The following is a 17732-nucleotide window of genomic DNA, read 5'->3' as shown; positions in this document are numbered from 1 at the left end:
TCTCGATTATAATAAGAATCTTATAATATTTATGCGAATTTTATGTGTTGGGCCCCTAAAGTTTTGTTGTGTAAGAAATTTACAGTTTAAAAACGTAAAGATAATATTTTTAAAGACCAGTTTTTCAATGCTACACTTTTTCATTAACTATTGGGTCCACCATTTGGGGGCCCCCGAAATTGCGGGGCCCGTAGCATATGCTACATGTGCCTATTGGTTAATCCGGCACTGGTTACTCACCAACAATGACACGACGACTTGTCCGATAATGATGAGTTAAATTTCACAGCACAACAAAGGAGAGCGTTACAGCTCTTCTAAAGGAGCCTCTTCATACGATTGTGCATAACGCAGTGCGTAGAATTCGCACTATAACATGACGTAAGCACAAAAGCGGAAATGTACATACGCACAAAAAATCCAGATGCAGGAATCTGTGCGTTCGCCAACATCCACGTTCTTCCGCTACATAAATCCCGATCAGCGTGAAAAGTAACCCCAACTCCTCCCAGAATTACGCCTCTTTGCATATTCAAATCAATATAAATAGCCCTTAAGCTCAGCCTTCTGTCAAAAGACAATAGGAAAAGCATGGGGAAAAATATAAGAATTTCAGCAAATACCAAGTGGAGGCAAAGAAAAACGTACTATTTGTTGGTTTAAACAGTGATATAATCAACAAAAGGAAGTTGAGCGAGTGATAGAGTGTGGGAGAAACTTGAAGCTCAAGTTCACAAAGTAACACAGGGCCCGAAATAAAAAAGAAGTTGTCACATATCAAAGTCGCCGTGAAAAGGCGAGTCGTAGCCCACCGTCTGAGTGTCATATGAAAGCTTATTAGGGTACAGACAAAAAAATAGGCACACAGTCGGGACAAAGCTAGAAATGTCAACTTTAATCTCGAAATTTCCACTTTAATCATGTAGTTTATTTTGCCATTAAAGTAGAACATCATAAACTTCATCTTAAAATCATTTAATTTACTAGTTTCTCAAATCCCATCATAACTAAAGTAGCATGTTAAATGCTTTGTTCTGTATTTGATCTTCTATGTGCTCTATGCGTGTGAATCACTACCTGCTTCTTAAACGGGCTTTCTCCGACAGGACAGAGAATCCATTACGTTGGTGATATTACAGCTCTCTGAATAATTAAAATACTGAGATGTATACAGGATATCTTTTTCATGATGATAGGAATGAAAGCATGTTATTAAACATAGGAACACGGTGGTGCAGTGCTTGTTCATGTCTAACGCAAGATGCTTGCTACGCCATGTGCGACCTTCAATGAAATCATTTATCGCAGCAGTACTGTCTCTTTTAAACATACTATCCTCCAATTCTTTTCCTTACTTTTCTTTCTCCAAATACCCTATCGTCACACAATCAGCTCTGTAATAGACATTAAGCAATCTGTAAGTTTAGAACGATGATTCTTCAAAACTTTTAAGGAACATTGAAATGTCTTCGTAGTATATGTTTAATTATTCTATCTATCTATCTAACCTACCAGTGTCACGCCAGCCCAGCAAGAATAAAGCACGAGATATAGAATAATCTGTGAACTAGCCAGCGCTGCGGCACCATGTCCTCACATGTTTGATAATTAACAATATAGATTATTTAAATGAAGTTAAAGTTTTATCTGTATAATGTAATCAACATATTTTGCTGCATTTCATTTTAAAAATGATACCGTCGTCATATATAAATACGCGCTTTATAAAGTGGTGCAGGTTGTGCAATATTATAACTGTTGTGCAAGTTTACAGTGAGGTAATTGTACTTATAAGTACAGACAGTTCTACAAGGAGCACTTGATGGACTGACTGAGTGCATTTAAAGTTCTTGGAATGAAACTGTTTCTGAACCGCGAGGTCCGTACAGGGAAGGCTCTGAAGCGTTTTGCCATGGCTGAGGCAGCATGTGCTTGATGCTGTATCACGATAATTCTATTTCCAATCAGCTGCTGCTGTGATTTCAAACTCACATACAGTGATATAAATAGTCTGAGTAATATGGAAAAAGATGACCCGCTGTGACAACCCTTAACGGGAGCAGCTGAAAGAAGAAAAAGAAGGTGCAGTGAGAGTAACAACGCTAAAGCAGTTATGGTATTTGGAATACTATGGCTATTTCCTGGACCATTATATTGTTACAGGTTAATTACAATCAGATGCATTACACTAATAAACAATTTGCAGTTAGTTTCAGTGTATTTATAAAGCCAGGAATGTGAATCTAAGAAAGAAAGGGTGACCACACAGGAACAGTAGCACTGCTTTGACGCTGGGTGCCGCCAGTCTGCAAAACCGAGCGGAGAACTAGCGTATGACAGGGTGTGAGCTACCGTGCAAATGTGCGTGGCTTTACGCCAGGTTAAGGTTTTATACATCACGATTTGAGCGTGGAAACGTTCGCACGTAACATTTTTGTGCCTATGCACCGTTTATACATGAGGCCCCTGGGCTGTTGTTTATCATAATAATTTTTTGAGGTTCTCTTAAGTTGAAATTCCCCATTATCTATCAGACATGGACAAATTTGGTGGTACCCCTCCACAAAAACAAAAGAAGAAGAACCCACATTTGTCTCTGAAAACTGACAAAAGTAATAGGCATCCATCATTGTTTATTCTGTATTTAACAAAATATCACACTTTGCTTTGGAGTTTTGATTCAACAAAATATTTCAAATAATAACACAAATGAAAATGGCAGGGACAAACATGATGGGACCCTTAACCTAATATTCTGTTGCACAATCTTTAGAGTTTGCAATCCCTGCACAACAGCAATCACTGGAGGTATCCGTGAGACTTCTGTCACCTGTCCACCGGTCACCAATGTTTTGTTCTTTGCCATTCTTGGGTGCTTTAAGCTGTGTGTTTTAGCTCATTACCCCATTGGATGATCCATGACATGTGACTGAGACAGAGTGGCCTGACACATTTCATTCCAGAATGTCTTGATGGTCTTAAGATTTTGGGGTATTGAGTGCTGCTTGATGAGGGAAACATGAATTTGAATGATTCTAACACAAGGCTGCAACATAACACAATGCGAGAAAATGTGAAGGGTTTGAAGAATTTCTGAATATGTTGTATTAGAGGTGAAAAGCTCTATTGTTTAGATGAATGAAATTTAAAGGGCTGTCAAATTAGGGTCAGCATTTGAAATGAGGCTGAAGACGTGAGGTTAGTCCAAGCTTCTCCACCTAATGCTGCTGGTGTGCTTGTCTATCTGACACACTGTCTGTTAAATTTATGTTTAGCTCATCACTGTGGTTATCAAGTCCACTAGGTATTACTAAGTCATTTTCATCTGATTTTTCATCCTTGGTGCCACCTTATTTGAGTCGTTTTAGCCATGGGCCGGAGTATATAGGAGAAATGGTACCATGAGTAGATACCAGTAGAGTCTGGTGTACTAGCCAAGGGACCAGCTTGGATGCCCAGCTGGACAAGGTTCCCCACAGTAGGACTCATAACTGTCTCCAAATGCATTTGCTTCCCAGAGGTTTGTTTTCTTCTTCACCTTTGGAGTTTCCAAGTTTCTGTTCTCATTTGCCAAGTTAAATGAACTATAATAGGCATCTGGCATATGTTGTTATATACCATTTTTGTTCTCTGCCCAGACTCAAGGCACTGCAGGCCTGATGCCAGCAAAGCAGCTCCAAAACATAACCAAGTCTCCTCCATGTTTCTCATTTGGTTTGGTGCTTTTTTCTTTGAAAGCTTCATTTTTTTCATCTGTTGTCGTAGAACTTAAGTGACCGGCGAAAAAGCTCCAGTTTTACCTCTTCTGTCCAAGGGGCATTCCTTAGGTCTGTATGAGCTGCATCATAAAGGTCAAACTTCTATTCTGAGCCAAACTTTTGTGTTACATTAGCTGAGATTTTGAGTCATATGTTGTTCTGATAAGAAAGTTTTGCCTGGGAGATCTTCTAGACTTCAGCCCAAGCCATTGTTCTTGAGGCAGTACCCTTCCAGGTTGTTCACCAGCCCTACTGGCTTTAGTTGATGGACTTCACCAATAACCAAAGTCGTTGTTAATTCTGGATAATCTTTAGAATTTTACTTCATATTTCACAAACAAAAAATTTTTGAAAGAAGTATTTAATAGTGATTTAATATTTGCTTACCTGGGCATGGACAAGGGACTATGGTTACAAACATTCCTAACAAAGTAGCAACGCTGGTACATACTCCATGAGATCAAGAACACATTATTTTGAAATCCGTCTATTCATTTTGTGAGGCTGCTTTTCCAAGTACAGGCAGTCCCCGGGTTACGTACGAGATAGGGACTGTAGGTTTGTACTTAAGTTGAATTTGTATGTAAGTCGGAACAGGTACATTACTTTAATAAATGTTATTGTTGACCGACTGTAACCAAATGCTTTGCCAATGAATGATGGAGTTTCACCCCTCTCTGACCTTTTTATTATTTCTACTTTATTTTCAATGGTGATGGTTTTTCTCTTCTTTACTGTATCACCAGCACTTGCATCAGATTTGTGTTTCAGAGACATTCTTGAAGGGTGAAGACAAAAGGTTAAGATGAGCTCTTCTGTACAGCACTGTACACGCTATCACAGCAGATTAGGCACCAGTCGTCAAGACGTCTGATGTATCGGGTGGTCCAGATCTAATTATGCAATTTTCATTACGCTATAACTTATTCAGTTTATTACATAGAAAACCACCCGAAAAATCCCAGACCATCGAGAAGTGTGTGAACTGACGACACAAAGAATCATCTTTGCGCCGAACTAGAACCGTCCCTGCATAAATCAAAGTCATCCAGACAGTATGGATCTGCAGAATTAGATCTGGACCACCCTGTACTGACAAGAGACAACTTCCTGCTATGTGCGTAACAGTACAAGCAGGCTTGCTATTGAGACTGAATGGGGGCAGCGAGGGGCGGTTCATCAGCAGCCCACATCACAGTCACCTCCACTACAGTATGCTGCCTGCAGTGTCCCGCCGCACCACCGCCCCCATTCAACACGAAGTCATCCGAGGCACACTACAATGCTCACCCCCACGCCCCCTTTCACCCTCAATGGCATCCGTTCAGCCTCAACAGGGTCACCACTTGCAACAGGGGGAGGGCAGTGAAAGCAAAATCAGGCGGAGTGGTGGCTCTGAGGCTAAGGATCTGTGCTGATATCCAGGTTGCCGGTTCAAATCCCCGCCACTGCCAAAAGAGATCCTACTCTGCTGGGCCCTTGAGCATGTCCCTTAACCTGTAATTGCTCCAGGGGCGCAGTACAATGGCTGATCCTGTGCTCTGACCCCAAGGGGTATGCGAAAACTAACAAATTCCTAATACAAGAAATTGTATAAGGCGAAATAAAGAACGAAAAAAAAAATTGAAACCCTCCAGCCTCCGTCCAGCCACCGCTTGCAGCGTCCCCGGGCCAAAGATAACGGAGCGGCAGTTACTGATGCGCATGCATCGCAGCTGCGGCCCCGTTCGTATGTTGTAGGTCGGGTGTCCGTAACCGGGGGACTACCTGTATCACTCATGGGAGACACACTGTAGTGAAGTGTGTCAGGGGGCCGTAGCAGTTCATGCTTTTCAAGACAGTGCAGTTCAGGTTTTACAGGCGTAGGCTGTGAAGTGTTTCATGGGGAAAGTCTCTGATTGCTCATTCACGTGAGAACATAAGAAGCAGCACAGCCATCCACGATAAAAGCCAAGAATAAAACACAGTTGACAATCGGATTCCCTTTCTTCTCTATTCCTGATCTTCATTACACTCTGCAGCCCTTTGTATCCCTTTTGAGTGTTCCTCTTGTAGGTAACCCTTAAGGGTTCCTCTGTAGGCTGTTAATACAAACACCAACACTCAAGAGGGATATAAAAGAGAGTAATGGAGATCAAGAATAGAGAAGAAAGGGAATCTGATTGTGACTGTGTTTTATTCTTGGCTTTTATCGTATTTATTAGAACTTTTTTAATGATCGATTTTAGCCTTCACACTGACTGTTCTTATGGTTCATCTGTCTGAAACATTGCACATCACTTTCATGGACGCAGTTGGCTTGTGAATAAAAGCACTATGCTCCTAGTTGTTGGTGTCCTCATTCTCCTAGTGCATCCACAGTTATGACTGGGAAATGGATGATGCCAAGGAGGAAGGCAACTGGGGCATCACCCAAGAAACAATATAAGCAATACTCAGAAATACTCAGCAATACTCAGACTCAGGAAGACTACCAGATACACAACCACCATGCATGTTATTACTTCAGTCTCATGTTTCAATTTGATTTCATTATCATCAGCCATCCACCCATTCATTTTCTGAACCGGCTAATTCAGCGCAAGGTTATGGGGAAGCAGGTGCCCATCCCAGCAATCATCTGGAAATTTTGTTAAATGTTATGAAACAATTCCAACTTATGCTGTACTCTATATTTCATTACACTAATCGTCTGATAGAAACATATGCTGTGCTAATTCCCTTATCATACAAGACACTGCAGCTATTGAACCTTCACCTTTCTTTGTTTTTATTGTTTCAGATTAAAGATGCAATCTACAGCGATGCGCAATGCAACCGTCTTTGTGTCAGAATTTGTGCTGCACTGTGAAGTCACATCAGAAATTCGAAGCTTTACTGTTGTCGCCCTGGCCATCGTTTATCTGGTGACCCTTGTTGGAAACCTTTTGGTCCTACTGGTAATAATCCTAGACCACCATCTCCAAACCCCTATGTTTTTTTTGATAGGTACCCTGGCTGTTATAGACTTGCTACACAACACTAACTTGATCCCTAAAATGATGGCTCTTCTCCTGTTTGACACTTCTCCTGTACCCTTTGGTGCCTGCTTGGCTCAGATGTTTCTGGTCTTTCATCTTGAAATAGTAGAATCCTTTCTCTTCACTGTTATGGCATATGACCGCTATATTGCTGTTATTCACCCATTGAGATACCCTCAACTTGTAAATGGCAGAACTGTGTGGGCAGGCGTCTTATTATGCAATGTTCTCTCTGGCATGCCAATGACAGTATATTTGGTATTTGTCCATGAACTTTCTTTTTGCCGCACTAATGTCCTGCCGTATTGCTTCTGTGACTTTGCCAGTATGGTTCTGGTTTCTTGCACTGACAATTCTAAATACTTGCATTTTCTCTCAACAACCGCAACCACGCTTGGTTTTGGGACGTTGGCAATAACCCTCTTTTCTTATGGCAGGATTGCCCATGCGGCACTCAAGATTTCATCATCTGAAGGCAAAGGAAAGGTCTTTGATGTGCTCATCACACACCTGCTTGTGGTATTACTCTTCTATTTGCCGTTGCTGTCTGCTTTCATTTTACCTGGAGTAGGAGTGAAGCTGTCAACTGAAGCCTACAACGCTTTGGTTATAATCGGTACTGTTGTGCCCCCGATGATCAATCCCATCATCTACAGCTTTAGGAACAAGGAAATGAAAAATACGATAAAGAAACTATTCACGGGGAAAAGAACGACTCCAGGAATCAATGACCATAAAATACGTCAGAAAGGAAATGAAGCTTTTAGAGGAAAAGTTGAATCAAATGTGAATTTGAAATGAAGTTCATAAACAGGAACACATTTGCATTTGGTGATGATGGATATTAGTGAGCCTCATCAACTTTTAATACATTATATGCATTATTTAGAAATTCTCAGTTTCATTAATACACAATCTGTTAGTTAGATTTCAATATTCATTATAACGTGAATGTTTGTGATTGTTTTATATGTACTGTACATATAACTGGCATTATCTATTACGCTGCATCTACTTGTGGTGAAACACCTTTCTTGGAAGACAAGGCTTTGGTCTGAGTGTCCACTTCCAGACACTCTTAATATCAGCTTTTTCTTGACTGGGCGTCTTGCACCTTATCTAATAAATGATTACTCACCAAGTGACACTCCAGAGATGGCTAATTTGACATACCATCTAAATTCCCAAGATCAAGCAAAGGGCCATAACTCGATGGACAAAATGTTGCTCCAGTAGTCAACCAAAAACTATAAGTTTATGTTCACCCAAGTTTTTTCCTTCCTTAATAAACCTGTGCAAACCCCAAATCTGTGCTTGTTCTACTCAGTTCACCACTTTCAACTTGGTTATAACTTTTGCTGTCCAAAACAAGACCCCAATAGCCTATGGGGTGTGGTTGTAACTAATGTTGGAGCAATTACAGTGATCCCTCGCTATATCATGCTTCGACTTTCGCGGCTTCACTCTATCGCGATTTTTTCTCATACACGCTTAAGTCACTACGCATGCACTTTCTGAGAACTTTTATCTAAGCCCCACGATGGCTCTTAAACGTGCTGCTTTTTCTAAGCCTTCTGACAATAAAACTAAGCGCCGGAGGAAGATGCTTACTATCCAGGAGAAGGTGAAAATCTTGGATATGATCAAAGATGGCAAAACCCTACAAAAGCCTCCTCACGCATATGAAAAGACAGCGCCAGCAACTGCCTATCAAGATGTTCTTCAGCCGCGCACCCAGACACCCACTGCCTACTCCTAGTACTCCTTCAGCGGAAGAAGACAACGACGCACCTGCTGAAGATACTGCACCACCTGAATACTCTCCTACTGAGGTCGTGCCTTCATAGGTTAGTGGTTGTGTGTAAGAACTGTGTGTGTGTGTAATTAAATGTACAGTACAATAATCTACTATATAAAAGCGATCGGGATTGTCCTTCCGTCCCGTGAGTGCAAAGCGTAGCGGTTTTCCGCTTATCACAGACTTACTACTTGCAGCTTGTGGTACGAAGCGACGCGATGTGAGCAGAGTTCTGGTGCTCCCATCATTCCCTTGCTTTTGTGCGCGATGCGCTGGAAAAATAGACACAATTATGTCTCTGGAAATAATTAATGTTGATGGAGTACAAATGCCTCACCGCGTAGTAAATATCAGGGGAGACGGTGCTTGCTTATTCTCATCTATAGCTTATTTAGTGCATGAAACTCCTTCTTTAGCGGTACAGATTCGGGCTGACATTGTACGACTTTGGACAGGCACTCGAGGGGATAAAAAACTTTTATCGGGAGATGTTATGAATGGGCACTTTGATGTTCTCATTCCCTATACTTACATGCCTGATGTACACATGGAGCGCACATAAATTGAGGATAAAAGGCGGGTGAGCCTAGTAATAATATGATATTTGTAACATCTAATATGTCTTATTTTCTCTTATTTTGTCTAATATATTGGGTAATACGAGTGTAATGGTGACTAAAGGGTGTTATTTCATGTCTAGAGGGCTCTAATAATGTTAAAAAACATATTTAGAAGGTTGTAAACAGGTTTTCTATACTCTAACTGCGAAAATATTCGATTTATAAATAAAGAATCCTACTTCGCGAAAATTCATTTATCACAGTAGAGTCTGGAACGGATTAACCGTGATAAACGAGGGTTCACTGTACTTTTACTTGCATCGAGTACAAGAATGGAAGGGTGGAAGACTTGTCTGTATTGAGTTGGATGAGGGGGCCACAGGCCTACACCTTGTTAAAGAAAGCAAGTGCACGAGACCGTAGGTGAAATCCACAAGCTCGACTTGCTAATAATGGTACCTGACTGATCAGAAGTGGCCCAGCAGAGAAAAATGCAGTGGCGACAACCAGAAGGTGTGACTAAGGCAAAGAAAAAGAACAGCTTAAACAAAGAAAGAAATGCACACCACCACATGTCGGAGAAAGACAACCAGAAAAAGAACAAGCCCATAAGCACACCTACTTTGATTCCGAGGACTCTTAATTGTAACTTAGGATAAAGCCACCTAATGCAGAGTTTCCTAAACTATTGGTCAGGAAAGAAAACGGGTTGTCACCTTTAGGACAATGAAAACTCACAAGTCACTGTTGTATTAAATGGAAATGGCCCTCATACTGTATGGTTGGCGAAGTGTGTCTTGGTGGGTCACTGTGGGCTGTTTGAGCAATCTTCATTACTCCAATCAGCAGTGATTCTCCAAGGGGGAACTCTGGTGATCTTCATGTGTCTCAAAGACACTAAGAAGGGCTAGACTGGGTCATGAAAAAGAAAAGTTTAAGAAACCCTGAGCTAATGAATTACAGTATTGATGCCACTTGTGACAGATGGCCGGGACATCCCTTCACCACATCTGCCAGGGGGACAAGGGTGGGAAGCCCAGTATCTCTCCCTGGACGCTAGAGGGCAGCATCCCTAGGTTGCAGCGGTGCCTCAGACTCCCCCAGGGCTTCATGGGGGTTGGAGTTCTGTGCAGCTCTGTGGGGTTCCGCAGGCGCCACCAGGGGTGCTGCAACAGGAGTGGCTGGCCCCTTTAGGGCACTGGTTTCACATTACCCAGAAGTGCAGCCGGATGTCGCTAATCAACCACCTGGAGCACTTCCGGGTGCCTGATAAAAGGGAGCCAACAACCACCACTCAGTGGCCAGAGTCGGGAGGAGGAGGACTAAGCTTGAGGAGGAGTGGTGTTAGAAGACAGAAGTGTGTTGTGTCTCTTTGCTTGTGCTTTTGGGACTGTGTTGGGCCTGTGGGACACAGGGAAGAAGTGCCCCACGGCTGAAGAGAAAATAAAATGTTTTTCATTTTATACGTGCCTCTGTGTCCATCAGTGTCGGTTTGGGCACAATGTAGCGCCTTTATATTACACACTATGATTGAAAGGTTAAAGATATTTTAGGTCATAAATGGGAAAAGTTTGACAGTGCAGCAAACGCTGGTGGTGATGAACTCGAGGATCAGAATCAGCAGGAGAATAAAAACAGAGAACGTGGTGGAAATAAGAAGAGGTAGGGCTTAAGAACAGGTTTAGGGAGAAACATTCAAATGTAGTGCAGTCATATTAGAGTGTGGAGGAATAGTGGGGGAAGAACAGGAAAGTTGTACTGATAATAGGTGAAGAGGTGCTGGGTAGGCAAACAGGAAGGATCCCATCTGAGGACATGTGGAACAGAGTGGTGCAGGATGTGATAAAGGCTAAGAAATGGGCAAACAAGACATGGTACCAATAAGGGATGGAGGAAGATCGAGAAATGTGTAGGCAAACAGGAAGCAGGCAAAAAAGAGGTCACTGGCAAGAGTAAAGGGACAGGCTTTAGAGGAGGTGTTTGAAAAATTGGAGACAGAGGGAGAGAGAAGGATGTTTAACACTAGAATTACCATCCATCCATCCATTTTCCAACCCGCTGAATCCGAACACAGGGTCACGGGGGTCTGCCGGAGCCAATCCCAGCCAACACAGGGCACAAGGCAGGAACCAATCCCGGCCAGGGTGCCAACCCACCGCAGGACACATAGAATTACCAGAGTCTACGAAAAAACTCGTAGATCCAGCCCACCTTAAAACCGTTCTCACCTCTCCTTTGTCTTCTAAATGTGCCGATTAACACGAGCAGCAAGCAGCCGGCTATTCCGTCCCCCACCGTCGCAGAACGTTCACTAAGTTTTCCCAGCTCATTCCTTGTTTGATTATCTGGGAGTGACTGAACTGCTGGAGTTTTAGAATAGAAATAATAGATCGCTATTTGGACCACACGCAGTTCATGTGTGTTCCGTTTCTACAGTAATCTGTGTAAACACATTTTTAAAACAGAAACGTTTTTCATATTTTAGTAGTAAATGACAAAATGTAGGCATAAATTATATAATGTATGAAGCCTGAAGTCCAAAGATCAAGTAAACACTTTCACAAAAGGTTCAAGGATGAAACAACACCTTCCGTGGCGTAGCGGTAAGATTTGTTGACTTGTAATCAAGAGTCCCCGGTTCGATCCCCACTCACTCCTATATTTGCCGTTTTCAATCATGAGCTCCTCTTTTTGTTAATATTATACAGTACACACATACATTTGGTTTGCGTCTGCATTTATAGGACTTGTAAAAGTTACCGTTTTTTTTTTTTTTTACTTTTATTCTCTCTAAATCATGATCACGATACATACTAAAGGGATCTGACGCTGTTATTTTTTATTTGAAACGGAATAACTGGAGATGTGAGTGGTGTTTTGAGACAATGGAACTGGACATTCTCTTATCTGGAGGATATAAAAGCTGACACACAAACTCTGGCGAATCTGCCTTCTTCGTATCTCACCGTCACTTGATTTTTTTTATTCAGTTTTATTGAGTGTTCCTGCTCATGCTGAATTAGTGTGCACCTTATGGTGTATGATGTCGAAAAAACAAGAAAACACAGACGTGGGTATATATGATATTTGGAATTATTCGTTTTATGACCTGTATAGTACATTTCGGAAAACTTTGTGGCACGGATGCAACATTATTCATATTATTCATATTCATCCACATAACATCTTGCGGTTTGTAATCAGTGACTGCGTGTTTTTTCCCCGATCTTGCCAGTCCCCACATGTTGCTGTATGCTGTTTCTTTTGTACTCCAGGATATAGAATAGTACAGAGCAGTAAGTTCAGCACTATATGCAATCATCAGATTCAAATGTTAACTGTTCACACGCAAGGATAGTCTTTCCTACATTTACAACGTGTGTACCTGTTACAATGTACACGCTTCGCTCTATGCTGTGGTTCCTATTACACACCTGAAAGAAAGAGACAATATATGTGAAAACATCATCGCACTAATGCAATGTTATTTGACAATGAACAGCGTCAGATCAGGTGTGGATTTATGTTGCCACTATTACTGAATGAAAAAAAGATCAACACATGCGTTGATCCTGGAATAGCCGGCTGCTAGCTGCTCGTGTTAATCGGCACATTTAGAAGACAAAAGAGAGCTGAGAACAGTTTTAAGGTGGGCCGGATCTACGAGTTTTTTCGTAGACTCTGGTAATTCTAGTGTTAAAATAGCGAAGACTAGACACAAGGATGGAAAGGATGTTAGTCAGACAAAGCAGATGAAAGTTGAGCAAAGTGTGGTCTTGAGTTAGCATAACAAGGTGGAAGAGGTACTTTGAAAAGCTGTTGAATGAAGAAACTCCAAGGGCTAGTAGCAAGAATAAGAAGGGAGAAAGTAAAGGTGGCACTGAAAACAATGAAGAATAGGAAGGCAACCAGAAAAAATAAAATATCAGCAGAAGTGTGAAAGAGTTTAGGAGAAGACGGAGTAGATGTGTTGTGGGATCTAATGCAGATGATCTATGAAAAGGAGAGAATACCAGAGGAGTGGAGGGACAGCGTGATTGTACCCATTTATAAGGAGAAAGCAGATAATCACTGGAATGTATCGAGGGATAAAGCTGATGTCACACACAATGAAACTTTGGGAAAGAGTTATAGAGAGAAGACTTAGGGAAGTGACCACCATAGTGGACAAATAGTTTGGTTTTATGCCATAAGGTTGAATAACTGATGCAGTCTTTATATTGAGACAGATGACAGAGAAGCATTGAGTAAAACAGAAAGTTTGCATGTGGTGTTTATTGATTTGGAGAATTAAGGGCTTGTTTATATTTCACGCTCAGAACGCATACTCACACGCATCATGGCTGCCATGTGTCCCCAGTGTTCATTTGACGAGTCCTCTGAGCAGGTCCTCAGAAATTAACGCGATGCGTGTGCGAGTTGCAGTACCAGCGAAAAGTCGGGGGCGCAGTGTGATCAAAGTTGGAGCGTGACGTCAGAGTCTCTGTTTTCTATATACATGTGACAGAAAGCCGCTATGCGGAATCGATGTGCGTGCTTCGATGTTTGATGAGTGGTCCAATGTGTTGAAGCAAAATGCTACATACAGATGCATTCATGGTGCTTTTATATTCAAGCGTCGCATATTCCCAATCATAATGACACAATACATTTTAAAAGTCTCACATACCATCTTTTCTGCCCTCTTTTTTGGGGGTGAGGCTTCCTCCTGACCTGACAGCAGCGGCAAACAGCAATAGATCACCACACAGAACACATTACATGTATGATATTCCAACTCTCTGCACATTTAGAATCCTTACATTTATACTTGATATCACTTTCATGATGAAATGCATTAAAGTATGTGTGTTACGTTTTACAGATAAATCTTTCATTTCGTTTAAATAATGAATGCTGTTAATAATTACACACATGGGGGTGACACGGTGGCGGAGAGGTAGCGCTGCTGTCTCGCAGGGAGTCACGTCGCTGGTATTCCCTGCCTGGAGTTTACATGTTTTCCTGCTGGGTTACCATAGTGTGCTCCAGTTTCCTTCCAAAGATATGAAGATTTGGTGACACTAAAATGACGCCTGTGTGTATGTGTGTGCTTGTATTCACCTTGTGATGAGTTGATGCCCCGTCTAGGGATTGTTTCTGCCTCGTGCCCAATGCATGCTGGAATGAACACATCCCTGGATTGATGTATTTAATCATTAAACAATCTTTTCAGAGATACTGCCGTAAGGTTTCATCGGAATTGAATGGGTGTCCCAGGCAATTCACAACACAGTGAATCCGGAACCTGTTTTCACCTTGATGATATCTCGCACTGCCACCTTGTGGATTCTTTCAGATATACGTAAAGTACGCGCGCAAGTATAAACAGTAAAACACTTGCGTAGCAGGAGCGTCCGCTGAAGCATACGTGAAGTATAAACCTGGCCTAAGAAGTCTGAGGGAGAAAGAAAGACCATAGACACATGATAGGATTGTCAAGGATATGTATGAAAGAGTAAGGACTTTGTTTAAAAGTAGTATTGGGGTAACAGACAAGATCCCGGTTAGAGGAGGTCTGCACAAGGGATCTTCTTAAAGTCCTGACCTCTTTGATCTGGTTATGGATGTGTTAAGTGACTATATAAAAAACCAGTCACCCTGGTGCAGGCTTTTTGGAGATGCCATTGTGTTGTGTTGCAGCAGGAAAATTAAAATCAGAGGCAACTCATATAGTGCAGTGTGGATGGAACAATTAGAAGAAGGTGTTGGGAAGTATTGTGTTATCAAAGAATTAAGGCAAAGGTTAAGGTTGATGTTTTTAAGACAGTGGTAAGACCAGCAATGATGTACGGAGCTAAGGCATAGGCAGTTGAGACAGCACAACAGGAGAAGAAGTTGGATTTATCAGAAATAAGAATGCTGATGAAGAATGTGTATAGTTACAAAAGAGGACAGAATAAAAAAATGAGACAATCAGAGGTACAACAAAAGTTGGAGAGATATCTAATAAAGTACACGAAAGTAGGCAAGTGACATGCACATGTAATAAGGAGAGATAATGAATATGTGGGAAAAAGTGTGATAGGAATGGAAGTAATGGGGAAGAGAAAGCGAGGGAGGACTGAGTAGATTGCAGAAAGTTAATTAAGAATATCAACCCCACAAAGAAGCAGGAAAAGATCAAGAAGAAGAAGAAGAAAATAAGTAACTGAAAGGTAATAACCTTGTGAAGGAGAAGTTCCAGCTATTGTAAGTTTCTTCCTAAATTCAGTAAGAAAGTGCAAAGTAGTATCTCACACACAGACAAATTTCTTATATGGGCGTAAATCAGTGTAGACTAGCTGTGAGCAAAATAATGCCACCTTCACAGTGCAGGCACTCGAACCTTAATAACTAACTAAAGAACCTTAGCATCTCAAGCACATGAATTGGAAGATCAGAATTCATAAGTTGTGTGCCCTTTTCTATACAAGAAAAAAGTTCAACTAAACTATCATAATTTGTATTTTGTGTTGTTTGTTATTGCCCTTCATCTCTATGTGTATACAGTAACAAAATCAATGATCACTGCTGCTTGAACGTCTTTCTTTGGTATTAGGAAATAATAAATTATCTATAGAAAATGGTATGATTTTTCATTAAAAAATTAATGTATATCATAATTAGAAAAAACAAATCATATTAGATTTTGCAGTCTGTTAACAAAAGCCATGAGACCTTCTACTGTGGACCAGCATTATGCAGAATAGGCTAAACACTAAAATGGCTCTTTCGTTATGCTGGTAATTCCATCAGTGCCACACTGCTGCAGCTCTGGTCAGCAAAGAGCATGGAAGATAGAAACACCCCATTTTGAGAGTAAAGCAGACTAAAACAAAAGGAAACAGTCTTCGTATTTGATCATGTTGAACTGAGCACCAAGATGGAAGGACTGAGGCACAAGCTGAGTTACGGTTCAGCACAGTAAATTCTTGTTTATTGAATGTTAATGATCACAAGCATTTTCCTCTATGAGCCTAATCATAATATCTGCAAGCAGACTGGGTTCGGAAGTGTGCCTCTTGACAACATCTTGACAATCCAGTGACTTATGCAAGACTTCACAATAATCCCCGGAACTCCTCCACTCAAAACTCTCCCAGCTTTCCATCCCTGCCTTCATCTGTCAATGGATCACCAATTTCCTGAACAATAGGAAACTTCCGGTGAAACTGGAGAAACTCACATCTAGCTATCTTATGATCAACATGGGTGCCCCCCAGGGATGTGTGCTCTCCCCACTGCTGTTCTCCATCTACACTAATGACCCCTCTAAGGACCCCCTCTGTCAACTTATCAAATATGCCGACGACACAACCATCATTGTGCTTATCAGGAATGGCGACGATTCTGCATACGGATGAGAGGTTGAGCTCTCCATTTGGTGAAGTCATAACAATCTGGAGATAAACACTTCAAAGCTGTGGAGATGACAGTGGATTTTAAGAGAGGTACCACAGTATTATCCCCACTATCCATATGTAATCTTCATGTTTCTTTGATCTATAATCTCCCAGGACTTGAAATGGGAGTCCAATGTAGGATCCATCATAAAAGAGGCACAACAGCGAAAGTACATCCTGTGTCAGCTGAGAAAGTTCAACCTTCCACAGGAGCTGCAGATTCAGTTTTACACAGCAGTCATCGAGTCTGCTCTCAGCTCATCCATAACAGTGTGGTTCAGATCAGTGACTAAACATGACAAAAACAGGCTACATCGAATAGATAGCTCTGCCAAAAATATCATTGGTGCCAGTCTGCCCACCTTAGTGGACCTGTACTATTTCAGAGCCATGAAACGGGCTGGGAAAATCACCACCAATCTCTCACATCCAGGCCACAACCTTTTCGAACTTCTTCCATCAGCCAGGCGTGACAGATTAATATATGCCAAACCAAACAGATATAAGGACAGTTTTTTCTCCCACAGGCCATCAAGTTCACAAATAGTTCAATTCAACCCCCCAAGTTTCTCGGGATCTTGCAATATTGTCAAAACTGTTCACATATTGTTAATAAAGAGTTTTTACTGTGCACTTTGTATGCATATATACAGTAGTATATATATATATATATATATATATATATATATTAGGTATATGATTAACTGTTGTGTGTATGACGATTATGTGACTTATATTGGAGAGTTACCAAAACCGGAGTCAAATTCCTTGTATGCATGCATACTTGGCCAATAAATCTGGAGCGGTAGCAGAAAACCTGACAACCTTTAAGAAACATTTGGATGAGATGTTGGGACAGCTTAGCTATGAGCTAAACAAACAGGCTTGATGGACTGAATGGTCTCCTCTCGTTTGTCATATTTCTCATTTTTCTTATGCCTAATGCAGACATGACTTTGCTTGATGATGGATCTTGTCTTTACACTGGGGCAGTGAGAGTGGACGAGCAAGCAAACAAGCAAGCCATCAGTTGTTGGGCAGAGGTCAGTGCGGTCAGGGGTCTCATGGTGCTCGAGGGACGGATCACGCCCACTGACTGTTGGGAGAGGGGGTTCGATTGTGGAAGAGTCCGCCCAAGGGATCCGCAGGGACGACTACAAGTGTGAGAAGAA

At 41.5% G+C, this 17732-nt stretch overlaps 2 protein-coding genes across 5 annotated transcripts in view; both read left to right on the top strand.

The window, feature by feature from the left end:
* Window positions 1-17732, top strand: part of LOC114641309 (olfactory receptor 10A2-like) — a 342696-nt gene that overhangs the window by 288753 nt on the left and 36211 nt on the right. The window lies entirely within an intron of this gene.
* On the top strand, window positions 6563-7579 carry LOC114641310 (olfactory receptor 7G1-like). The gene has a single exon (XM_028790379.2). The coding sequence runs from the start codon at window positions 6563-6565 to the stop codon at window positions 7577-7579; it is 1017 nt and encodes a 338-aa protein (XP_028646212.2).

This window comes from Erpetoichthys calabaricus, chromosome 4 (genome assembly GCF_900747795.2).
Source record: "Erpetoichthys calabaricus chromosome 4, fErpCal1.3, whole genome shotgun sequence".
NCBI classification, from domain to species: Eukaryota; Metazoa; Chordata; class Cladistia; order Polypteriformes; family Polypteridae; genus Erpetoichthys; species Erpetoichthys calabaricus.
Note: the sequence above shows the minus strand (reverse complement) of the source record. Positions and strands in the feature narration are given on the sequence as shown.